General features: G+C 32.2%; 2 protein-coding genes and 1 pseudogene across 2 annotated transcripts; 1 reads left to right on the top strand and 2 right to left on the bottom strand.

The window, feature by feature from the left end:
- Positions 1-1,533: 1,533 nt before the first annotated feature.
- Positions 1,534-17,673, bottom strand: LOC131601185 (DExH-box ATP-dependent RNA helicase DExH12-like; annotated as a pseudogene).
- Positions 3,364-4,889, bottom strand: LOC131603471 (uncharacterized). The gene is made up of 3 exons (XM_058875783.1): positions 4,703-4,889; positions 4,272-4,598; positions 3,364-3,815 (listed from the first exon to the last, which is right to left on the bottom strand). Exons 1-3 carry the CDS (start codon positions 4,887-4,889, stop codon positions 3,364-3,366), a joined length of 966 nt encoding a protein of 321 aa, XP_058731766.1.
- Positions 17,674-23,605: 5,932 nt separating the features above from the next.
- LOC131606158 (expansin-A23-like) lies at positions 23,606-26,157 on the top strand. The gene is made up of 2 exons (XM_058878435.1): positions 23,606-23,746; positions 25,528-26,157. Exons 1-2 carry the CDS (start codon positions 23,611-23,613, stop codon positions 26,145-26,147), a joined length of 756 nt encoding a protein of 251 aa, XP_058734418.1. The 5' UTR covers positions 23,606-23,610; the 3' UTR covers positions 26,148-26,157.
- Positions 26,158-26,665: the final 508 nt, after the last annotated feature.

Below are 26,665 nucleotides of genomic sequence, written 5' to 3'. Positions count from 1 at the left end.
CAAGCATATGAGGTCACATTTATCATTTGATCAAGGGTTGATCATGATTCATCAAGGAAAGTTCAGAAATCAACAAAACTCAAAGTTTTTAAATTAGGATTTTTGAAATAAAAGTCAACTGAACTTTGACCAGACATAACTTTCATATGGTTCATTAGAAATTTTCCAACCAAAGCTCAATTTGAAGGAAATTTAATTCTCTATAACTTTGTCTCTCATAGAGCAAGGCCAAAAATGCTTCATTTGGAGATATGAGCTAAAACATTATAGGTCTTTTTAGAAGTCCACCGAAAGCTGTTTTTTTCTCAAAGCCAATATCATAGATAAAATCTCCAAATGCAAAAAATGTTCCAAAGTGGCTTGTAGTTTGGGCTTTCCAAAACGTACTAGAACACTTTCATATGATAAATATTGAAGGAGTTATACATTGATGAAGTTGGCCAATTTCTGAAGGAGCGCATGAAGCAAATATGGTCCAAAATTGATTTTCTTGCAAATGGGCCTATTCATTTATGATCCAAACTTGCTTCTAAGGTTATCAATAGTGTACAAGCCCAATCCCACGATTATTTGATTTTTATTCTATTTTTATTGAATTTTTATTCATTTAAAATGCAATTTAAATCAAATAATTGAAGAAAATATAAAAGGTTTGATTTGGCTTTGGTTTCCAATCAGAATTAATCATCAAATGCCATATATTTGATACAAATTTCGTGATAAACAAGATTGGCATGATTGGAAGAAGATTGAAGCAAATTAGAAAGATTGCATATGATTGAAAATCAAATATCAATCTCACCAATTATCAATGTTTGATTTCATATTTCTGACCTAAATTCTTCCACTATATATGCACAACAAACTATGAGCATAAGGGGACGGAAAATTTGAGGAGAGAGCAAGGGTTTCAAGGTGCAAAAGTATCAAGAAATGTGCAAATTCGTATCACAAGGTGCAACCACTTTTAAGGCCTTACATTTATCCCACTCGACTTCTAAGATAATATAGAGTAGGTATGTATGGTCTCTAAGATTCCATATAAAGAACAAATAAGGATGAAAAACCTATAAAGAGAATGAAAATTATCACCCATGTCCATTGTATTACCATAGTAATACCCCAAACAAAATATATGTTTTATTCTTGAGTCAATGCTATTAAACAAAATTAAATTGGCCCCGACGATAAAAAAAAAAAAGGAGTTGTAATTAAAAATAAAATCCTAGCTTGAAATAATTTGCATGTTTAATCTTAACCCGATAGAATCAACGTTTTTTTATCATTTACTATTAATTTGACGTATATACTTCCACACATTATTTTAATCAATACTGGCGGATCCTGAGAAATTGTTTTGGGGTGTAAAAAGTAAATTATATATTGAAAGAATTGTTTTGAAAAATTAACATATATTATTAGATGATGTAATGGTTAGCAATTATATTTTTTGAAAATAAATACGAGTTGAACTCATAATGTATAAAATTGATGGAATTAAGAGTCGAAGCCATAATATTATAAATTATGAATTCGACTCTTGATTCCATAAAATTTGTATTTATTTTCAAAAAATATGATAGATTTAAACTGTCTCTTCTCGTTCAAGCATAAAAGTTTGTATAGATTTAAATTCTTGGTACAGCTATGTTGTCATAGAAATTAGGAAAAAAAATTGTTCAACAAATTTGGTTTTCCAAAACTTGGTTGATTTTTTCTTAAAGGGCTCTTTTCCCTCTTTTATTTCCCTTTTCATGAAGTTTTATTCCGTTTAAAAAAAATATATGGACACTAAAAAAAAAAACTCATAATATTATAATCTCATGAAAAATAAAATTAATTTTACCACTTAAGGGATGCCATAACTCCTCCATCCTACCACGATATAAATCCGCCATTGCTAATCAATAATGTAGTGTGCTTTCTTCCTATTTGAAGAGTGTCTAAATCATAAAGAATCCGGGTCGAAGAAAAAACCAAAGGCCAACAAATACAAATAATACTAATTTGAAATGGATGTAGCAATTTCTTTTAAGTGATACAAATACAAATAATTCTAATTTAAAATGGATGTAGCAATTTCTTTTAACTTAAAAATACTAGTGGCAAATAGGAAACAATAATCAACAAAGCACATTTTTTTATACCCTTTAATATTCGCATTATTATTAACATATCACGTGTTTATCGAGGAAGATGATAGGGTCCTACCGTGACTGTTTATAATGATGATGAACCACGAGGTTTCAAAAACAAACAAAACCATGCATGAAGCATGATCCAATATATATTTTTTCATTATTATTAATCAATTGGTTATAACCCACTCACAAAAGCAAGACATAAATTCTTAGTGAGGTTATGTTATGCAATCTAAGTGTACCACAATTAATAACGTATTTGTAAATAAGTAGTATTATTTTCTATTTTATCATGATTATTATTTTTAAATTATATTTTTACTAATTAATATTATACGCCTTATTTGTCACCTATAATGCACATCTTCATTGAATCATCACTACTTTGACCAAAGCAATTAAAATTACAACTTTCTTTCAAACTTTCATAGAAATATCGGTTTGTAAGCAGCAACAAATGAAATACAATTGCGTCATATAGTAATAAAATGAGACCTTTACATACTATTTCATATAAAGTTATTTTTCATCATTATTAGAATATAAGTAATAAAATTATTTGTCCTCGTAATTACTTTTAAGTAAAAGTAAATCAATTGGGTGCAACAATTGTCATATAAAACCACATTTCAAATTATATTAGACCAATTAGTATTGATTAAACTCAGTACAATAGTTTACAATTTTTCTCTCTCAAATTCTCTATCTTATTAATCACCAAAACACAAATTCCCTAATGAGATTAAACCTTCTCATAAAAAATATTCATTACTTCGAGTTAAGTTCCTCGCAATGAAAGAAATAAAAAAAAAACTTATGAGGATTTAACCCCTCGCTAAAACAAAAAATTAACAGAGCAAGTAATGAAGCTAGAAAAATTATAAAGTCTAAACAAAAATTTAAAAATCACAAATTCATTATATATAATATATAAATAGTCATCAATCAAAATAAAAGAGACTCATTATTTTATCAACAAAAACATAGTTTAAAATAAAATAGATGAAACACAACCTTATAATAGCGTGCTAAATAAAATCATGAGCCAAATGTCCTTTCTGAGACTTTTTTGCGGTGAATGTCTGAATATTATCAATATCCTCAAGTGACTTGAATATCTCCCGCTCAGTGTAACATACCATCAAGTTATTGAACCACACATTGTTGATCTTATTGCGCAATTTAGATTTGATAATCTTCATTGCAAAAAAAAAAAACTCTTTCAACAGAATATCAAAGCTAACTCAATAAGTTTGTAAACCAATGCAAATGCCCAATGTTTCTCAGTTTGAACTATCTTCGTAGCCAAACATTGAACATCTTCATAAGTGGAAAATGAAACATTTATTTTCACTTGAAGAACATAAGTCTCAAGTCGATCCCTTATTGTTCCACGGTCATCATCAGAAAGGTCTGCATGATAAATATCAGCAAGACGAGCAAGCTTATTAATATCAAACTTGGAGAAAGAGTTCTTGAAGTCAAGACATGAGAAGAAATCAAGGATAATGTTACTTCCTTCACTAAAGCAGTGATCCCTTTCCATACATAATTTGTCAATAGCAACATAACAAAGCTCTGAACAGTAATGATGAAGATTAGTGATAGTCCACCCTTCTACCCTTGAACGACCCCGAGCTGGTATTTCGTCATTCATATTTGACACCGGAATACCTTTAGCAACACAAAATTCTTGGACATCGACAAATAAATTATCCCAACCACTCTTTTATCGTGGCCAACCGAACTTTGACAACATTAACTACCATGACATTTACAATATTAAGATCATTTTTTAGCAAGACATTTGAAAGCTCGTTTGTGATACCAAACAACTTTAACATTAACTTCAAAATAAAAGAAAATTCACAGCTCTCCATTTTTCTATCAAACTCGCTGCTTGAGATAGTCCACGTCCATCTTCATCAACCATACTAAGCACATCTAACACGAATGACCATATTCGATCCAAACGAAACAATGTAGTATGACGTGAATCCCGTCTAGTATCCCCGGGTCTAGTGACACTAGATGATTGGTGCAAGCCCATCATCTAACATATCTCACCCCTCTTAAGTTTATTTAAAATATCTTGGTGTTGTGCCTCCGTCAAAGCATCCCTCCTCTAACATGATGCACTTGTTGTGGTCACAATCAAGGAGATGTATTGAAAGAAATCATGAATAGATGAGCAACTGCTAGCAACAGACACAACAACTAATTGCAAATAGAGAGCATAACAATGGACAGAGAAAGCATAAGAGTTTTCATCTAGAATCTTTCTTTGCAAACCATTAAATTCACCTCTCATATTGAAAGCTTCATCATATCCTTGCCCTTGTATCCTTGAAATAGATAACATGTACTTATCAAAAATACCATAAAGAGCATCATTTAATGACTGAGATGTAGTATCTTTGACATGATGTAGAGCAATAAATCGTTCTTCAACACTCCCTGTCGTTCAAAAACCTAAAACAAATTCAACAAGTAATAAAAATTGAAAAATTCAATTAATAACCTCAACATCACCGTCATTTGCTCTTTAACGGATATATCACGTGACTCATCAATAAGCACGGAGAATTTTCTATCACCAAGCTCTTCCATAATCACCTTAGTAAATTCATGTGCACAACACGTTGCAAACTCCTTTTGAATGTTACCGAAAGTCATTGTGCAATTATTTCCACCATAGTCAAAAGCATCGCTCACTTGTTCATTCTTAGCTTTTACCTTATATACCATTTCGCTAAAATTTCCCTTATTTAGATGAATAGGGGATTCATCATGGCCACGGGAAGTCATGCCATGTGCAATGATATATCTTGAACAATCTACAGAACAAGTCAAACAAATCTTATATAATTTTTTTGATTCCTCGATTGCATTGCACCCTTCAATATATATGATATCCTCACTTGGTCTTAAATATCCGGAGCATACTCATTAGTTTGTTTTCTACTACTTGGATCATGCACAATCTCATTTGGGTTAAACTCATTAACCACATTAGGCGGTGAGTGTTGAGCGATGTTATTTCATTTCTTTCTATTTTTCGTTTTTTTAATTTTTTTTATAGATTTTTTTAATACTCAGACCCAAAAAAAGGATCCCCAAAACATGGGCACGTGTCCATCCTGACCGGGCCGAAGAAACGCCGTCGGTAACCCATAGATAATTAATTTAAAGTGAAGTGAGCAACTTTTTTCACAGCACAATTTTAAAAATTCCAACAGTTGTGGAATCATACTTGGACACCATTTTTTTAATAGTCTAATTCTATAAAATACAAAAATTATATCCCTCTCCGTCCTAAAATAAATATCAAATTTGTTCTAAAATAAGTGTCGCTTTTAATTTTCAATGCAATTTTAACTTTTATCCTCCAATTGTACCCTTTAGTTATTACTCATAATTTACATTTTTTTTGGGGAATAGTTAATAAAACTATTTTATGTCTCCTTTTTTCTCTGGTCAAAATCATAGTTCTTACATCTTAAAAAGCTCCTAACTTATTACAAACTAGTAAATTATTTATATCACCAATGCATTACTTGCTTAAAAATGCATAGTTAACCAAAATAATAATTTAAGATCATATGAGTTATTTCTCAATTTGGAGTGTTTTCAACGATAAACAATACATAAACTGGACTTATTCATAAAGACTATATTCATAACCATTGGAAAATAAATTGATTGTTAATTAATTTTGACTTACGACCATTTAACTTCAAATATTTAATTTCATTAATTTCAAAGATGGGGATATTTTTGATTGAATCATAACCAAAACCATCACCTAACGTGGCTAATGAGTTTAACCCAAATGAGATTGTACGTGATCTAGGTAGTAGGAAACAAATTAATGAGTATGCTCTGGATATTCAAGACCAAGTGAGGATGACATATATATTGAAGGGCCCAATGCAACTGAATTTGCCAAGCTTTCTTCGTACTCCATTTGGAAGTGTTAAAAGAGCATTTAGTAAATCATGGTATAAGAATTATACATGGTTAGAATACAACGAGATCAGGGATGCAACCTTTTACTTTTATTGCTTTTTCTTTCAGAAACCCGATAAGGCCGAGCACAAGGCATGGATTTCTGTGGCCGTGATGAATCTTCTATTTCTCTAAATAAGGGAAATTTTAAAGAGATGGTAGATTGGGTAAAACTAAGAATGAACAAGTGAGCTATGCTTTTGACCATGGTGGAAAAAATTACAATGATTTCCAGTGACATTCAAGAGGAGCTTAAAATGTGTTGTGCACATGAAGTTACCAAAGTGATTATAGAAGAGCTTGGTGATAGACAATTCTCCGTGCTTATTGATGAGCCGCATGATATATCTTTCAAAGAGAAAATGACGGTGATGTTGATGTTAGTAGTTGCATTTTCCAATTTCCAATTTTCATTACCTATTATTCTCTATGCCGCCTAGTAAACTTGTTGAATTTGTTTTAGGTTTTTGAACGACAAAAGGGATGTTGTGGAACGATTTATTGCTCTACTTTATATCAAAGATACTACATCTAAGTCATTAAAGGAATATCTTTATGGTATTCTTGATAAGTACATGTTATCTATTTCAAAGATACGAGGGCAAGGATATGATGGAGCTTCAAATATGAGAGGTGAATTTAATGGTTTGCAAAGAAAGATTCTAGATGAAAACCCTTATGCTTTATATGTCTATTGTTATGCTCACTGTTTGCAATTGGTTGCTCTTTTTGTTGCTAGTAGTTGCTCATCTATTCATGATTTCTTTGAGTACATCTACTTGATTATGACCACAACATGTGCATCTTGTAAGAGGAAGGATGCTTTGAAGGAGGCACAACACCAAGATATTTTAAATAAACTTGAGAGGGGTGAGATATCTAGAGGAAGGGGCTTGCACCAATCATCTAATCTCACTAGACACGGGAATACTAGACGGGGTTCACATCATACTACATTGCTTCATTTGGATCAAAATGTGGTCATCCATGTTAAAGGTGCTTAGTATGGTTGATGAAGATGGACGCGGACCATCTCAAGCAGCGGATTTGATAAAAAAAATTGGAGATCTTTAAATTTTCTTTTATTTTGAAGTTAAAGTTGTTTTGTATCTCAAACGAGCTTTCAAATGTCTTACAAAGAAAAGATCTTAATATTATAAATGTCATGAAATTAGTTGATTTTGTCAAAGCTCTATTAGCCACAATAAGAGAGTGGTTGGGATAATTTATTTTCCGATGTCCAAGAATTTTGTGTTGCTAAAGGTATTCTGGTGCCAAATATGAATGATGAAATACCGGTTCGGGGTCGTTCAAGGGTAAAAGGGATGACTATCACTAATCTTCATCATTACCGTGCATAGATTTTTTATGTTGCTATTGACAAAATATGTATGGAGATGGATCACCGCTTTAGTGAAGAAAGTAACATCATCCTTGATTGCTTCTCATGTCTTTACTCCAAGAACTCTTTCTCCAAGTTTGATGTTGACAAGCTTGCCCGTCTTGCTGATATTTATCATGCAGACTTTTTTTGATGATGACCGTGGAACAATAAGGGGATCAACTTGACACTTATGTTTTTCAAGTGAAAATAAATGCTTCATTTTCCACTTGTGAAAATGTTCAAAGTTTGGCTATGAAGATGGTTCAAACTGAGAAACATTTGGTATTTTCACTGGTTTACAAACTTATTGAGTTAACTTTGATATTTTCGGTGTCGACAGTTCGGTTAAAGAGCTTTTTCAGCAATGAAGATTATCAAGTCTAAATTGCGCAATAAGATCAACGATGTGTGGTTCAATTTCTTGATGGTATATTACACTGAGCGGGAGATATTCAAGTCACTTGATCTCTATGAAGCACAAACACCTTTAAGAGTAGGCGTGTCGCGGTGCCCAACACGCATCGGTGTCTGACAAACACGTGTCAGAAAAGTCCTACAAGTGTCACCTAAAAAAACTAGATTTTTCATTGTTTCAACACTCTTTGATTTAGTGTCAGACACTCGTATTAACACTCATACAACACTTGTAGAACAATTTAGACAATTTTTTTTAAAAAAAGATAGTTTTCAACATACCTTACTCATCTTTTGGACATGTATAAAAACAATATTATCAATGAAAAATTAAAAACATTAATTTTCATTAGAATATTTTTAACTTTTTTAATAATAGATAGATAAATGAAGCTTAAATACTATGATATATGTAGCGATGTTGGTGTCCTATGTTTTTGATATTATCGGTGTCAGAGTGTCTGTTTCGTGTCGTGTCGGAGTGTCCGTGTCAGAGTATGTGCTTCATAGCTTGATCATATTGATATTATTTGAACATTCACTGCAAGGAAATCTCATAAAGGTTATTTGCCTCCTGATTTTATTTTGCACGCTATTGTAAGGTTATATTTTATCTCTTTTATTTTAAATTACTTTTGTTGACAAAATGACGAGTCTCTTTTATTTTGATTAATGATTATTTATATATTACATACAATGAATTTACGGTCTTTAAACTTTTACTCAGACTTTATAATTTTTCTGACTTCGCCACCATGAATTATAGTGGATGGATTGCAACTTTTCAATAAGCAATTTATTCCTCCCCGGTAGGGGTGGGAATAGGTTAGGCTGACTAACAGGGGCCTACGGCCTAACCTACATAGGCCCAGGTCAGACCATTTTTTTTTCAAATAGAAAAGGCCTAGGCTTTTTTAAAAGCCTATTTAGCTAAAAAAAGGCTAGGTCACATGCCATACAAAAAGCCTCTTAACCCTAATAGGCTGGCCTATTTAAATATATATATATATATATATATATATATATATATATATATATATATATATATATATATATGAATAATTTAATTATAATTATAATATTGTATTCATACTTTGAATTAAAATATAAAAATCAAGCTTAGTCATTTTGATGAATGAATGAAAATTAACTGTAAAAACTTTATGAACAATGTCATAAGTTGTTTTCTCAAGTTCTCTTAAACAAATATTACCAAAAAAATTATGTTAATATGTAAACTTGAATAAATCAACACAAATAAGCATTTAGTTTTTTTGATCTTTTAATTTGTTAGTTTATTTAAACATTTGTTAAGTTTCTTATTTAGAAATGCTCAAATAAAATAGGCTTTTATGTAGGCTCTTAGGCCAAACAAGCCTTCGAAAAGGCCAAACTTAGGCCTAAAAATAAGCTTTTGATAGGCCACAAGCCAGGCTTAAGCTTTGAAATTTTTGACAGGTCAGACTTAGGCTTGACAAAGTCTATCTCGGTCCAGTCTATTCCCATCCCTACTCCCCGGTTTGTTTATGATTAAAAGTCATTATAATTTATAAGTCTTAAATATAAGGAAAAGTTATTAAATTCAATTCTATTTAAAATTAGTTACAAAAATACTCTATTAATTCTTCTATTTTTCAAAGGTGAGTTTAAGGTTGATGAGATAATTATTAAAATAATTGATTTGTCAGTAAAATATATGTCCGAAACAAGAAACTTTTAAATAAGGTCAAAGAGATCACAGTTTTACCTCCTAATGCTACTTGCTGCAATTAATTCCTCACCTATCAAAAATAAAGGCAAGCATGTAATGACTAATACTCAATAATCAGTTAACTTTTTTCAATAAGGATCATGTATATATGCCTTACCGGTCAAAAAATTGAAGGATGGACCAAAGCATGTCGCCAAAAAAACCTTTAACAGCACTTTTTATAAGCTTTTGACAGCTATTATAAGCGTTATATATTCAAGCTTTGTTGTAGGCACAAAACAAATAAGTTGTAAGCAAAACATACTACTATTTAGTGAAACTCAAGAAAGGTGAAAATTTAACTAACATGTATATCTTCTTTAGTGAAACACAAAAAATGTGTAATTCAAAGGACATTTCTCCAATGTTCCCAGCAACCTTAGTTCTGCTTTAACAACAACTGATTAGCAACATGGAAAAAAATATAATATGGCTAGAACCAGAACATCTTCTAGACGGATCAAAACTTTCCTTTTCATTCAGTCCATCAGAAGTGGCGTTTCGTCTAGGTTAGTTTCGCAATCACTAGCATGCTCCACTTCCAGGATCATTCACTTCTTCTCGCATTAGAAAATACTATAAAAGAAAATCAATAAGTCAATAAGTTTGTTAAAAAAAAACACATAGATTTTGCCAAAACAAATTTGTATTAGAAAATTACCTTTTTCATTTTCCGCCACTATCTTCTTTGCCATCATGTGCTTCCTTAACATCAACAGTGAAATCATACTCTTGATCACAACCCATGTATGAGTCACACATGAAATAAAGTGTGTATGATTTCTTTCCAGCATCAGCAGGAGCAGCAAACTCCAGTTTGGCTTTTAGCTTCCGCTGCAAGGAAACCCGTTTAATTGCAAGCAACAAGTTGGTTTTGGGATCACCAACAACAAGCCACCACCCTTCCTCCTTGGCTTTTGGATACCTAGGAGCATGAACAGGTCCTACTTCTGTCCTACCCTCGAGATCCCTCTCCAAAGTGACATATACTGTTATATCCCCCCCGATCCGGACAGTGTCATTGTGCAAGACTTCATACGACAAATCAATATTAGGAAAGCGATTGCAAAATCGAGCTATATCCAACAATTGTGAATCTGACATACTTAACAACTCACACCTCTTAATATCTTCCATCTCTAATAAATCAAAGACAGTTTCTATACTCTTCCCTGGGTTCTCCTTGCATTTCCTAGCCAATTCCTTGGTGAAATGAGGAAGTTGTAGCAGCATAGAATCACATTCCCACATTCCTTGTGTCAGCATTTGACTAACTTCCATAGCAAGAAGAGCCAAACTCAACCAACCATTGCTCGATATTACATCTACCATTGCCTGAAGCAGTTTATTTGCAGAAAGCAACACCTCTCTCTGGTCCAATGCAATGTCCCCACCTACAAATTGCCTTGAAAAATGAGCCTGAAGCAAGGCATTGGCTTTGACATGTGGATCTTTAAGATTGGGGTTTACAAAGGAAAACCTTTGGTGATTTATTAACTTGCAAACCACCTGTTCTTCCCCTAGTCGTATTGGAAGGTAAGCATATTCTAATGCAGATGATAGAACCTCCAAAAGGCCCTTCATTTTTGTATTTGAAGTAATAGATAATGAAAACCTTTCAATTGTTGTGTAACTAATGTGATAGTATGATGATATCCTTCCAAGATTAAGAGGAGACAAATGTATGTTGTCCTCTATAGCAACGCACTTGCTTGTTTCCAAATCACTCAATGTATTTTCCACCATCTCTGAGAGGTATTCAGAAAGATGTCTGTGACTAACTCCTTGTAAATTATAATAGTTTGGATTCTGGGTGAGGCGCCTGTACATAAATGTCCATGTAAGATAATCTACAGCATCTTGCTTGTTTTCAATAATTCCAGCAACAATTTCAGCATTCAAATTATCATGTAAGAAGTGATGAAGATGACTTTCAACCGGGAATGCTTCATACAAAAACTTTTTGTAGTACTCTTTACGAGGTGCCCAACAGAAGATGACACACTTTCCAGAATTGTCCACCGAATGACGACTTGCATGACCCATCATCTGCAGAATATCAGTAACAGGATAGTCTGTTTGTGCATTCTCCCGCCCATGATAGTATTGTGTGCCCATCACAACCACCAAATGAGCTGACAAGGTCACTCTGTAGCACATTGAACTACTTAAAACACATACTTGAATCCAACCAGCTTCAAATAGTTGTGCCACAATGTCATGATCAAGATTGTTCAAGCCCTCGTGCAAGTAGCCAACCCCTTCACGTAATGTGACTTTTAACATTTTATCACTAATCTGGTTAAGAAAAGGGTCAAGTTCTTTTGTGGACCGCAATAAAAACGACTTCTCTCCAGTGCCTGCACTTGAGTATGTAATCAGATCCATAGCGGTCAATCGGACATGCTTTCTTGTAGGTACAAATACAAGGGCAGGGTTTTCATTCTTGGCATGTTGAACAATTGCAGAGTAAGTTCGTTTTGTCATTGCCTGCATCCTCGCCTCAAAATTGGCAATATCTACACCCTGGATGTATATTTCTAATCCAGGACGTACGCCAAGTGGAAAATTGAATAGGCCATGAGAGGTAGCTCCAATCCAGTCTCCCAAATCTTTTGCATTTGCAAGTGAAGTTGATAAAGCCACAAAACGAATCTTATTTTCAACCTGACTAGCAATATATTTCATCCTAGATACAATAACCTCTAAAATATGGCCTCCTTGACCCCCAATTAAGTGTAACTCATCAATGATGAAAAGACTAACTTGTTGGACATGTTTCCTATGTTTCCAACGGCGAGATAAAGCATCCCATTTGTCTGGAGTACAAATAATAATCTGGCCATTCTCAAGCAGTTTCAAATCCGTTGTTGTTTCTCCGGTTAATTCAACTACCTTCAACTTAAGACCAACCCCAAATTTCTTCTCCCAATCACGATACCGTTCCTTGGCAAGAGCTTCAATGGGAGCTACAAAAACAACGCGCATGACACTATCAGGCCCTTTTTGATGATTTCTCAAAATTGCAAATTCTGCACATATAGTCTTACCACTGCCGGTTGGAGCAGCAACTAAGACACTGTCATCAGAATTATACAGAACTGTGAAGACTTATGTCTGTATAGGATTAAAATGCTTAAAATTCTGATACAACACTTCATATGAAGGACTTTGTAAGGCTGTCACGGGCAGTGACTGCAGATCCAACAGTTTAGTAGGTGGATGATACTTTTCAGGTAAGATTAGGTGTCTGAAAGATACAGGTAAAACAGATTGGGGTCCAAGCCACCTATCAGAAACAACACGAATAAAGTATTGGGGAGGAAGAGGCTCATCTATTGGCACTATGAAATTCAAAGTATGATCCTCATCAATATATTGTTTTTTCAGCATAAAATACTCGTGATGAAGAATACGTTCACCATCGCTATCCTCCACAATCACCCAAAACTGCTCAACATATCCATGTATTCTATCATCCCACGAGAAATCTGGAGTTATTGTGAGCTCAACCCCCAAAACTGAGCGAGAAATTGGATGAACATGTGCTGCAAGGTTCAGTTTTGGAAATTGATGGATAAATTTGTGAAGGGTCTTCCCCATCTTTGGTGCACGAATAAGTTCACCTATCTCTTGTGATGATAGATCATAATACCTTTCCCATGACAAATCTTTCTTCTCCAATTTTGTTACTATACTATTTGGAATTCCATTGAACTGACGAAGTGGAGTTTGTACACTCCATATCCTCTTGGTCACCATCTTGCATAAGTTCAAAGCTTTCTCAGCCAATTGTGCCCAACCACGTTTCAGGACAATCTCAAAAAGAGCCCGCAAAAGACGTTCAGCACTCTGAAAAAAAGAAACAAGATAATTAACATATGAATAGAACTATAAGACATAACATCATTTACAACAACTTCTGATAGTAAAGAAATGAAGTAAAACCTGAGTTATAAAGACCATATCAGATGTTAATGAGAGTCCATCAAGCTTAAGATGTGAAATGAATGATTGCAGTAAAACATTAATCTTGGCACTTGCATCCTCCGAACTTTCCTTGATGGGAATGGGAACACGGTCCAAAAGCCTTGCGAGCTCCATCTTCTCATCTTGCCTTACTGTTACATATTTGAATTCTTCACTAAGAGAGAACAATTGGAAAAGCTCTATGTCTCCCATTGAAGCCTTCAAATGCTCATTATATCTAGATATGGTTCCATGTGTTATATAGTAGTAGCTTGCAATTCGACCCAAGTCAGTGGCTTGAAAATATCCAGTCTTCCTATCATATTTCACCAAATTATTTTTATCTAAGATGGTCGCAGCCGTATGAATCTGCAAGATTTAAATAGATCAATATTAGCCATTATAGAGACAATACACAACACAGTATGAATAAGCAATATACATCCATAAAATTCTGCATTCTTCAACCATTTGAAATCTAAGCACTACAAGAAATACCGATGCTGGACACGCCATTGAAATGTTGACATCGGGACTAATTTTTTTTAAATTAAATAACTGAAGCGTTTTGGTGTTGTGTCAGTGTCGAATACTAAGACGCGCCGGACACCGAACACAACTTCAGTTTAAGAGTCACTGTTACACAGTTTGAAATTCTCCCAATAAAATATCCAAAGGAGAAAAATGGAACATTAAAATAAGTTTAAGAGCCTATGACTCTTAATAGATTGAGTAGTTTTCACAGCCACGAAGATTTGGTTCCATTCTCATGCAATTCCTCATAAATCACAGCAATGGCAAGAACAAACACGACTACAAAAGAACCTATAAATAAGCCAAAATTAGGGTGACTTATCATAGCCATGAAGATCTGTCTCCATGTCATGCAGTTCTATTTCTACATAAATCAAAGCAAAATGACAAGAACAGTGACTACCATAAAGGAACCTAGGAAATAAATCAAATTACAACGCATACATTTATTTAATTCAGACAATAAAAAATAAAAAATTAGAGCATTGAGATGCTTACCAAGTCGGCCCTTCTCTCCTCCAATGTTATATCTCTTGTAAGGACATCAGGTGCTAAGCCATATAGAGACGGATTCCTTAACATACGGACATACAAGTAAGTGTATCCAATCCAATTACAGGCTTCCTTAGCATTTTGAACAGTACCAAGAACAACTTCTGCATTCAGTTGATCGGCAAGCTTGGAAATAAACTGGCTTTCAATAGGAAGTTGTTGGTTCATAAGAGAGAGATAATACTGCAACTCACTGTGGCCAGTAATGATGATTCCCTCACCAAATGAGTCATACTGCGGCCTTCCAGCACGTCCCAACATCTGCATCACATCAAGAGGACTCAATTCAGTCCATGCCCCCTTCTCAGGATTGTAAATCTTTGTTCCTTTAATTATAACTGTATGAGCTGGGAGATTCACACCCCAGGCAAGGGTAGCAGTAGATACCAAAACTTGGACATATCCATCAATAAAAAGATTCTCAACGAGCTGGCGATCTGCTCTCGTCATACCAGCATGGTGAATAGCAAAACCATATGGCAAAAGATCTTTAAGATCACTACTCTTTACAAGATCGGTATGAGTATGAAGAATCTCACGGCTTGCACTATCTTCTTTAAGGAACCTATCAAGCGTTTCGTTTGCAAGTGCAGCATCTCTGATGGCTCTAGCTGTTTTGGAAGTTTCCTTCCTAGAATGTACAAAGATGAGAACCTGATGCTTTCCAGCAGCAGTCATAACTTTCTCATAGCAGATATCATTCATCAACTGGAACCTCTGAAAAGACTTCTTTAGTGTGATTCCAACAAATTGTTGAGAAAGAGGAACAGGTCTATAACTATTGTCAAAGTAAAACAACCCCTTGTTAAGATCAACACGCAAGAACAACGCCACGTCTTCATAATTAGGGAGTGTCGCAGACAATCCCACCAATCGAATATAGTCCTTCGTTGTTTCAATCTGCCGAACTGTTCTAGCAATGATACTTTCAAGAACAGGCCCTCTGTTATCATGGAGAAGGTGAATCTCATCAACAATAAGAAGCTTCACAAGCTGCGTATAAGTCCGATCTCCCGACTTTCGTGTAACAATATCCCACTTCTCAGGAGTTGTCACAATAATTTGGGTCTCTTCCATTTGTTGTTGCGTTAATGACTGATCTCCACTTAGCTCCCTAACCTTAACACCATATTCCTGCAAACGATTGGACAAATTGCCAACAATCTCGTTTACAAGAGCTTTCATAGGCGCGACATAAACTATTTTATAAGCACTATGGTCAATTGAACCATCAACAGGACTTCTATGCCGTGCAATCTCTTGAAGTATGGCAAGAACAGCAACATTGGTTTTTCCAGAACCAGTTGGGGCACAAAGCAAAAGATTATCAGACTTGAAGAGAGCACTCTCATATACCTTACTCTGCACTCTATTCAACTGTGTCATTCCTTTGAAGGCTGGTTGTACCCAATCAGGCATAGAGCCAATATTCACAAGCTTCTCATTAGGATCAATAGGTTTAGCTTTCAAGGCAGGCACGTGAATTTCTTGATAACCTTTTTTGAGACTCCTATCAGACCCATGAGGAAGATCACATTTTTTCTTTGCCATAAACAAACCACCTAGTTCAAAAGCAAGGTTATCCAAATCAAGCATCCGACGCTGACCCCTGCTTCCATCATCCCTATCACCAACACCCCTGGCACTTCTATCCAAGACCACATTCCTGTCCTTCAACCTTCGAGCCTCTTCTCTTATACGCTTCTCCAAATTCTTCTGTCTCTCCAAAGGAGAGACCCTCATAGTATGCACTTGCTCCAAAATATGCTGCAAACCCAATCCTTTCATCTCTTCCTCAATTTTCTCCCTCTCTTCTTGGTCCACTGCCCTTGCCAAGCGAGTACACCATACAATCTTCAACTTATTCCGCAACAGAAACTTAATGAGACTAAACTTGTCAAACTTGAGACAAAACAACAGCTTTTTCTCTACTTCTATATCATGAGGCTCCGCCAAAATATTCAATACCTCTTCAGCAAGCTTTCGACACAGCTCCGGATCAATCTGCTGTCCAAAAGCCAAAAAGATTTTCCTTTGAAGCCAATATGCATCAATATCATGCACATCCAAATTCATCTCCAATTCTTCATCATCAGCTTCCCTCATCTCTTCATCCTCCATTCCACCACCTATCTGCATTGCCCGAGCGCCAATGTCATCTTCATCTAGTTCTTCAGTTTCTTCCTGCACCACATCAACATCACCACTCCCTTCATCCCAATCCTCACTCTCATCAAATTCCACTGCAACACCGACATCATTGTCCAAACAACCATCAACATCTCCGGCCTCATGGAAATCGGTTATGAGCTTCCCAATCGAAACAAGCTGATGGAACACAATGTCAGTAATAGGATTAATCAGCTTCTCAATGTCCTTCTTCTTGTCAACCGATTCGTTCTTTAAAACGGTAAGAATCTCATCAGCAGCACCTCTCACAACGCTGAACGCCTGACCACCCAACTGCTGCTGGATAACACTCAACAAAGCCTCATAAGCAGCTTGAGTTTCCTTAGTCTTCGGCTGGTAAACATCGTCATCAGTATCAGTTAATACACTAATCTTCTCTTCCTGAAGACGACACCGCTTGCTCCGACGGTGATAACCGTCAGAGGAGTCATCAATGAGGTCTCTCTTCTTCTCCATCGGACGGCCGTGGAACGCGCGATCACCGAAATTCTTCATATCGATTTTTCCTGAAAGCGATTCTGGTTCTCCGGTGGATTCTCCGATGGGACGTGAGTCCGAGTTTAAGACGAGGTTGGAATTGGATGCGTAGTTATACTGTTTGGACCGCGCGTGTGCCTCCGCGCCACCGCCAAGGTTTGCCATTGACGAATTCTGAAAACCCTAAACAACACGGAGGGAAATATTCAGTGAAAGTTGAAGAAATTCGAAAACAGTTTTGGAATGTTTCTATCTCTATCAGATCTAATATATATAGTTTTTTCTTGAAACGTATTCCCCAAGAAAACTTATTCCGCAAGATATTGATTATTTTTAGGATAATAAGATTAAAATTAAGGTTAAATTATAATTTTTGTCACTCTATTATTAAAATTAAGGTTAAATTATAGTTTTTGTCACTCTACCCTTCTATTATGTTCTCTCTGTTTTTTTATAAATCATATGAAAATTAATTTACAGATTTTAAAAACATACTGATTGAACTAAAGGCCAATACATTTCTAAGGCCCACAAGCTTTAGCTTTACAATATTTCTTTTTATAGTAAAAATACCTTTATTCGTTTTTTAATTTTGTCTCGGGATACATTATAGTTCCTTAATTTTTAAAAAGTTCAAATTAATCTCTTAAGTCTTAAAAAGGGAACACGTAGATCTTTTCCGTCTATTTACTGCAAACGCAAACAGACATTTGGATCTGCAGACGTGGCTGATGACATAACTTGTCTCATTCTTTTTCCCTTGTCTATTTCACCAACATGGTCTTCTACGTTCATATCCACTATCAAGGGTTAAGTTGATTTTGATTTTCAAAAATTGAAGACTAGAGTTCGTCCTCCATGAAATCAGGTTATGCTTCATCCCCATGAAATAGATAAGCCAAGAAAGTATGAACTCTAGTGTGTTCACGAGCTCGAATCTTCCATAGAAATTGAGTTGTTACTGTAGAACTTATATTGTAAGCCATTTTCAGGTGTATTGAGAATTGTAACGAATAAAAGTTTGGAGATGACATTTGTGTTAAGAATATGGTTCTCGTCACTTTTTATAGTTGGCTGGCTGCCTCTATTAAAGAAGGATAGTATTATTAGTTACAATATTAATACTACCAACCAATTAACAAAGTACATGACAGTGCTGGATTATTCTAATATTCTAATATTGTCTGAACCGTTTAAATTTTTCTAGAACCAAACTGAACAAAAGATTTTGGTTTGGTATAACGGTTCTTAATTCCGAACCATACCAAACCATTAGAAGACAATTTTTTCAAACTAAACCATTTGTTAAAGAACCAGACTATTATATTTGGTTAAAAAAAAGACTATTTTGATTTTCGGAAAAAATATCGATTTTTTTTCGGAATAAAAAATGACTTTTCAAATTTACGAAAAAAACGACTTTTATATATTAGAATAAAATTGAATTTTGTTGTTTTAAAAAAAAATCAAGTTTTTTTCCCTTTGTGAATTACATATTTATTGGTAATTTAATCAATTGTTATTCAAAAAAATCGATTTTACTGTATTTAAAAAAACGTTTTTAATGTATTTTCAAAAAACACGATTTTATCGTATCTTTGGAAAAACTCGACTTACAGTAATTTTTTAAATAACCCAATTTGACTGTAATTTCAAAAAACTCGATTTTACTGTATTTAAAAAATGACTTTATCGTATTTTCAGGAAAAAAACCCAATTTTACTATATTTTAAGAAAACTCGATTCGACTGTATATTTTTAAAAACTCAATTTTACAGTATTTTCAAAAACTTGATTTTACTGTATTTTTGGAAAAACTCGAATTTACCTTATTTTCAAAAATCTGATTTTATTATATTTTCAAAAAAACTCGGTTTTATTGTATTTTAAAAATATAGAATTTACTGTATTTTCAGCAAAACCCAGTTTTTTACAGTATTTTTAAAAACCACAATTTTAATGAATTTTTCAGAAAATGTGATTTTACTATATTTTTAAAAACTCGAATTTACTGTGTTTTTAGAAAAATCGATTTTACAATATTTTGAAAAAAATCTCGATTTTACTATATGTTCAAAAAACTTAATTTCACTGTATTTTCAAAAACTCGATATTAATGTATTTTTTGAAAATACAGTAAAGTCGAGTTTTTCTAAAAAAACAATAAAATAGACCTAAAATACAATAAAATTGAGTTTTTTTTAAATTACAGTAAAATCGAGTTTTTCAAAAAACACAGTAAAATCGAGTTTTTGAAAAGTACTGTAAAAGCGAGTTTTATCCAAAATACAGTAAAAAGACATTTTTACAAAAATACATTAAAATAGAGTTTTTAAAAAATACAGTAATATCGTGTTTTTTGAAAATACAGTAAAATCAGTTTTTTGAAAATACAGTAAAATGAGTTTTTTTTATAATATAGTAAAATCGAGTTTTTTGAAAATATAGTAAAATCGAGTTTTTCAAAATTACAGTAAAATCGTGTTTTTCCAAAATTAACGTAAAATCGAGTTTTTTTCCGAAAATACAGTGAAAATGAGTTTTTCCAAAATTATAGTAAAATCGAGTTTTTCCTAAAATACAATAAAATCAAGTTTTTTGAATATACAGTAAAATTGAGTTTCTCAAAAAATATAGTAAAGTCGAGGTTTGTTAAAATATAGTAAAATTGTGTTTTTTAAAATACAGTTAAATCAAGTTTTTTTTTAAAAAAAATACATTAAAATTGTCTTTTATTAAAATACAGTAAAATGATTTTTTTTGAAAAAAAAAAAGTAAAATTGAGTTTTTTGAAAATATAATAAAATCGAATTTTTCAAAATTAAAGTAAAATCGAGTTTTTCCAAAATTATTGTAAAATCAATTTTTTTAAAATACAATTAAATCGAGTTTCTCCAAAAATACAGTAAAATCGATGGTTGTTAAAATACCGTAAAATCGAATTTTTTGAAAATACAGTAAAATCGAGTTTTATGATAATACAGTAAAATTGAGTTTTTTTGAAAATACTGTAAAATTGAGTTTTTTAATTTTCGAAAAAAACAACCTTTTTATTTTTCGTAAAAAAACGACTTTTTTAATTTTCGTAAAAAACAATTTTTTTATTTAATTTTTTTTTTTTGAAATAAAATCAATTTAAATACTTATATAACTAACGGTATGGTTCAGAGTTAATTAGAGATTGGTTAATTTCTTAACGATTTGGTTCTTGAACCATTAATAAAATATAAGTTTGGTTCACTAACCATTACTAATATAGGTTATTTTAACTTCAACAACCCTACTTTCTTTACGGGATAATTGTGTACTGCCAACTATAACTGCAAGAAATTCATCTACATAAAACTCCCTACCAGTGTACATGATTAATAAGACTCTACATAAGACTCTGTTTTCGACAAATAGTTTAAACAAAACTCAATAGCTTCTTTTGTGGTGTACCTTTCAACGGTCTAAGCTTCTGGTCGGTGATGATTCTTCATATATCCTTTAAAGATCTTCATGTATCGATATATTATATACATCCACCTTAAATAAATTGGACAACAATATCTAATTTTTCTGACTAGATGAACAAGTAAGTGAGCCATAATGTCAAAAAATGATTGAAGAAAATACATCTCCAATTGACACAAGATTATTGCAGTCTCATCTTCTAATTAATCTAATTTTTTGAAATCAAGAAATTTATTACATATACCATTGAAGAATAAGCACAATTTGGTTATAGTTACTCTTACATCTTTTGGAAGGACGCCACTTGTAGAAATTGTTGCATCAAGACATGACAATCATGAGATTTTAACAACATATACATGCGCTTCATGCACAACCAAGGAGATAGATTGTAAATCACGAGAAGAATAGGCCATGAAGAATGGTTAGTACTTAGATTACCAAAGGGGTTCATTTCATCCGTGGTGAACTCAAGCCTAAGGTTTTTTTGACTCAAGGCTAAAATCCAGAAACAACGAATCAGCTTTCTTCCATTGCAAAGAATCAACTACATGACGAATGTTTCCATCATATTTTCTTTCATTTGCATGTCATCTAATATTCTTTATGTCATTCACATTAACAAAAAGTCTCTTGAACCTTGAAATTATTACAAGTACCATAACATTTTAGCAGGAGGATACTTCTTGCTAGCATTGTCATTGTAATCGCCATTTTGGTCCTTCACATTGTAGCGCGACTCACTATATTCCAAACATTGCATAAATGGGAGAGGCTGAGAAATGAACATGACACATCACATACATAGCCTTATAACAACATAAACATCATAAAATCTGAATAAAACCAAAAGACAAAATCATCGATAATTTCCAACAACAAATCCACTATGCATAAAGGGGAGAGGCCAGGAAATGAACAATGAATAATGAACACAGAAAGTTAACACACCGTACTTCGAAGAGGAGGTAAAGATCAAAAAATGATTTTCGTTCTAAGAAATGAATGAAGAGGGTGAAAATTTGACATTCCAAATGATGAAGATGGTGAAGATGACGATTTTGCTATCGGTGTCGTCTGGTTTGCTAGGACATGTGTTATGAAGGAAATAAATAACCTGTAATGTTGCAGGAAAGAATTTCACCATGATTGCAAATACCAACCGTAATGAAATATGACACATATAATAACGGTTAATAAAAACAACCGTAGTTAATTATTTTTCAATATTTATTTAAAAATATAAGTTAAAGGACACACACTTTTTATAGAAAAAAATGGCAAAATGTTGATTCGGGTATTCAAAGTTTGTAACCCTTAATCTATCACCACGATTATTATCATGAATCATGATGAAAAATCTTTTAATAAAAAAAAACATGCACTTAAAAATGAGATATTATTACGGTAGACAAAATTGTCATAATAATATGATCTTACTAAAGATATATTTTGTAATAGTGATTACTTTTAGTTTTGAATTTTTTAATGTAAAAATTAAAATTAATTGCTATAATATAGAATAAACTACATTTTCTCAAACACAAAAAAGGAGATTCAGAATATAAAATTTTAAAAATATAAAAGACTATAAAAAATTAAATAAACTATTAATTATCCTTTCGTTTCTTTACAAATCGTTTTCGAATTTTCACACTTATTAAAAAATATAATAATAATATAAAAAAGAGAAATTGTAAAAAAATTACAAAATTATCTTTTATTAATGGTATTGAAAATATAAATATACATAATTGTAAAAAAAAAAAGAATATAAATATTTGTGGGTATAATAGAAAAAATAAATTAATAATTCATTGATATTGTAAAACAATTTTTATTATAGAACTTTTTTTTCCAAAACAACTTATTATAAAAAAACAGAAAGTATAATTATAGTAAAATTATCAATTATTTTTTATACCATTTTAAAAATATAATTATTTATTTATAATTAGTTTAATTTGAGCTCAGTTCTTATCTAAACTTAAAACCTTAAATATCTAGATATGCCGATTTAATGAACGGTTCAATTTTGATTACTTTAGTGTTGCTACAATTTTTGCAAATTTGAATAGTATCATTAGTCCATTCATATTATTGCACAAATTTACATTTACTGGTCAACAAATTTTAAAAGGAAAATATATATAAATCATTTTGGTCGGTGATATGTTTTAATAATACAGGTGGATTTGTTTGATGGTTTCCAGAATTTTTTGGTTGGCAGATTATTTAAGTTCCTATGAATAAAGGTGGGTGTGTTAAAAATCATTTTGGTTGGCAAGTTATTTAAGTTTTTAGGAATATTTTAAAATTTTATTTTATTTATAATTTAAATTTTTTAAAAATAAATACAAAAATATTAAAATAATATATAAGTTGAACTTTTTATTCTCATATAAGATTTCTCACCATTAATAAGAAAATAAATCTTTAAAATTTTATAAATAAAAATATTTCAAGAAATATTTTTATTGAGTAATAAGATATATTTTTGACTGATTATAAGACAATTCAAAAAATTTCACGAGTATTAAGGAAAAACAACTGTAATAATAAATTTGGTAAAACTTTGAGAATAATTATAAATAGAAAACAAGAGAAAAATGGAAAAAGTGTCTTATAAAGAAATGCATCGGAAATCTGTAGTTATCTTTTAATTCCTTTAATTAATGATACACTAGTTCCTATAAATCAACACTCTTCATTATGTAAATTTCACCATTTCAACCATGGCTAACTCTTTAGTTATTTTAGCCATTTTCACAATTCTCTTAGTAAAGGTGATAGGTCGCATGCCAATTGACTCAAGATGGCATGATGCACATGCAACCTTCTATGGTGACATAAATGGTGGCGAAACCATGCGTAAGTTCTACTACTTAATTAAATTCTCATTTTCTTTTTGTTCAACCTAATCGCATTTGTGATTGTAACCGCAATTTAAATCATAGTATGATTAAGGTAATAGTGATTGAGTAGCTGTTCAGAATTTAGGATGAATAATATATCATATTAATCAAATTTTAAAATGTGTTTTTAAGTCAATTTTACATTTCATATTCATCAAACGGTCAAGATCATTCAATAATTTGACTATTTTTAAATCGATTGATTGCGATATGGACAATGATATTTGGATCTATAATCCTAGGATTTATGTTAGTTTTGGGAGAGATTATTTGTTTGTTTTTGTTGTTTTTCCTTATATTAGGTTAGCACCCCTTATATTTTTTTAATATAATTTGTTTATAAATTAAAAATAAAGCGATTGTGAGTATAAAATAAATATAAATATTTCACTTTTTAAGATATATTTTAAAATGATTTTAAAAAAATAGAATATAAACCATCAAATAATTAAGATTAGTTAACTATGTCTATTACCTGTAAATTGATTCTTAATTCTTTCAATTTGAAATCTTCATTTTTTTACCAAGAATTACATATCAAATTTTAATCTCAAACTCATTTTTTTTTTATAATTTTTTTCTTATTTTCTCTCTCATATATATAACGGTTGAGGCATAATAATTGAGAAAAATTAGGGGTGATCGTATCCGAACCAATCCAAAAGTAAAACCGCAAATCGAACCAATCCAAACCGAAACCGCAAAAAACCGCGTTTTGTTTGGATGATTTTGGATGGTTTTTGAACTGAACCGCACGGTTTGGTTTCGTTTGCGGTTTTTATTTCACGAAACCGAACGGAACCGAACCAAACCGCATATTTAACTTAAGTTTTAAATTTTTATAATTAATTTATTATCTTTCCAAATTCAATTGCACACAACCACATCTAACGTTTTGAATTTTAATAATTAATTTATTAACTTAAGTTTTGCCATAATCCACTTAGTTTTTGTATTTTATATCTATATATATATATATATATATATATATATATATATATATATATATATATATATATATATATAATTCTCTACATGTATTTTTAGTTCTCTACTGTTCTTGTAATACAATTTCTTTTGTATGGTATAATATCATATATTATATTGACATTGAATTACTTTCCTTTTTCCTTTTATTTCAGTACATTTTTATTTTATAGTGTAAACCGCAGTCAACCGAACCGATCCTAACCGCATTGGTTTGGTTTGGTTTGGTTTGGATGACTTTTTAAAAATCAACCGAACCAAACCGAACCGCATGCATTTTTATCTCGCGGTTAGGATGGCTTTTATGCTCAAAACCGAACCAAACCGCACCGCGAACACCCTTAAGAAAAATGAATATGATTTTAATGGAGCGAATCACTTTTGTTATTTATACTTTTTTATATGTACAGAAGACACGCATATTTATTGATTTAAATTGTGTTTGTCGTTGTTATGATGCATATTTGGGCATATGTGACTTGAAATCATTGGCAACATATATGGCAGAAATGATTTAATATGGTTCTTAATAAAGTCGCACGTGTGAATTTAAATCATGTTGTGATTGTTGTATGATACTGTTGCAGAGACCATCAATCCATCATAGAAGTAATATTGCAACCGCAATTACAGTTGTGTACTGCATTTTAAAACCATACACATATTATTAATGTTGATTTTTAAAGAAAAAGTTGTATTCAAACATTTTATTATTCCACTAATATGTATTTGGTTTATAATAATATGCAGAGGGGGCATGTGGTTATGGAAATCTCTTCGAACAAGGGTATGGCCTTGAAACCACTGCACTAAGCACATCACTATTTAACGAAGGCTATACTTGTGGCGCGTGTTTTGAAATCAAGTGTGTCAACAATCCTCAATGGTGCAAAACAGACGTCGGCTCAATCACTGTGACTGCAACAAATTTTTGCCCTCCCAATTACTCCAAACCAGATGGAAATTGGTGTAACCCTCCACAAAAACACTTTGACTTGAGCATGAAAATGTTCACAACTATTGCCATTTACGAAGCAGGGATCACTCCAGTTCAATATCGACGTGTTCCATGTGTCAAAAGTGGCGGTGTTAGGTTTGAGCTTAGAGGAAACCCTTACTTTTTGATGGTTTTGATTTACAATGTTGCCAATGCTGGCGATATTGTACGTGTGGCCATTAAAGGGAGTAACTCTGATTGGGTTCAAATGACACATAATTGGGGACAAGTTTGGCATACTGGACTCAATTTGGTTGGACAAGACCTAACATTTTGGGTTACTACAAGTGATAAAAAAGCTTTGCAATTTATTTCTCTTGCTCCTTCCAATTGGCAATTTGGACAAACCTACGAGGGTTCAATAAACTTTTAAATGTGTTAAATTTTGGTTTTAATTTAGATTATAAGATACATTAGGTATATTGTGTAATTTCAATTCTAGTGCTTTGAACGGTATATGTTCATTACTTCCTTATGAAGGTTTATACCTCTATCAAGAGACTAAGGTTAACCAATACACTAAAGAAGTAAATAAAACATGGATAATGTTGTACTCCAATAGCATGTGTTAATAAACTATATATGAAAAGTTTGTGTTGAAAAAATTTATAAAAAGATATAATTTTAATCAAATCAATGCAAGTGTTTCAAAACAATATTTCTACATTCAGAATAAATTTTCATTTATGATTTTCTTAACATTTCCCCTTAAGACACAAGTTAGCTAGCATTACCCATAAAATTAAAATAAAAAATAAAATTATGAATTTTTATACTTATTTTAAAGAACACAATACACTCTAAATATTTAGTAGAACTTAACGATTCTAAGTAGGGACGGCAAAATAATTTCGTACCTACGGATTAAATTCGTCACGGGTACTAGATGAG

Source organism: Vicia villosa, linkage group LG5 (assembly GCF_029867415.1).
Source record: "Vicia villosa cultivar HV-30 ecotype Madison, WI linkage group LG5, Vvil1.0, whole genome shotgun sequence".
NCBI classification, from domain to species: domain Eukaryota; kingdom Viridiplantae; phylum Streptophyta; class Magnoliopsida; order Fabales; family Fabaceae; genus Vicia; species Vicia villosa.
The sequence above is the reverse complement of the archived record's forward strand: the minus strand, read 5'-3'. Positions and strand labels throughout refer to the sequence as shown.

What these genes read in the sequence shown, in the direction of transcription:
- LOC131606158 (XM_058878435.1), top strand. Translation starts at nt 23,611, where the DNA reads ATGGCTAACTCTTTAGTTATTTTAGCCATTTTCACAATTCTCTTAGTA. An exon ending in AAATGGTGGCGAAACCATGC is followed by an intron (nt 23,747 to 25,527) that starts GTAAGTTCTACT and finishes AATAATATGCAG; the next exon opens with AGGGGGCATGTGGTTATGGA.
- LOC131603471 (XM_058875783.1), bottom strand. Translation starts at nt 4,889, where the DNA reads ATGGTATATAAGGTAAAAGCTAAGAATGAACAAGTGAGCGATGCTTTT. An exon ending in CGTGCTTATTGATGAGTCAC is followed by an intron (nt 4,599 to 4,702) that starts GTGATATATCCG and finishes TTTGAACGACAG; the next exon opens with GGAGTGTTGAAGAACGATTT. An exon ending in GACCACAACAAGTGCATCAT is followed by an intron (nt 3,816 to 4,271) that starts GTTAGAGGAGGG and finishes GTGTTGCTAAAG; the next exon opens with GTATTCCGGTGTCAAATATG.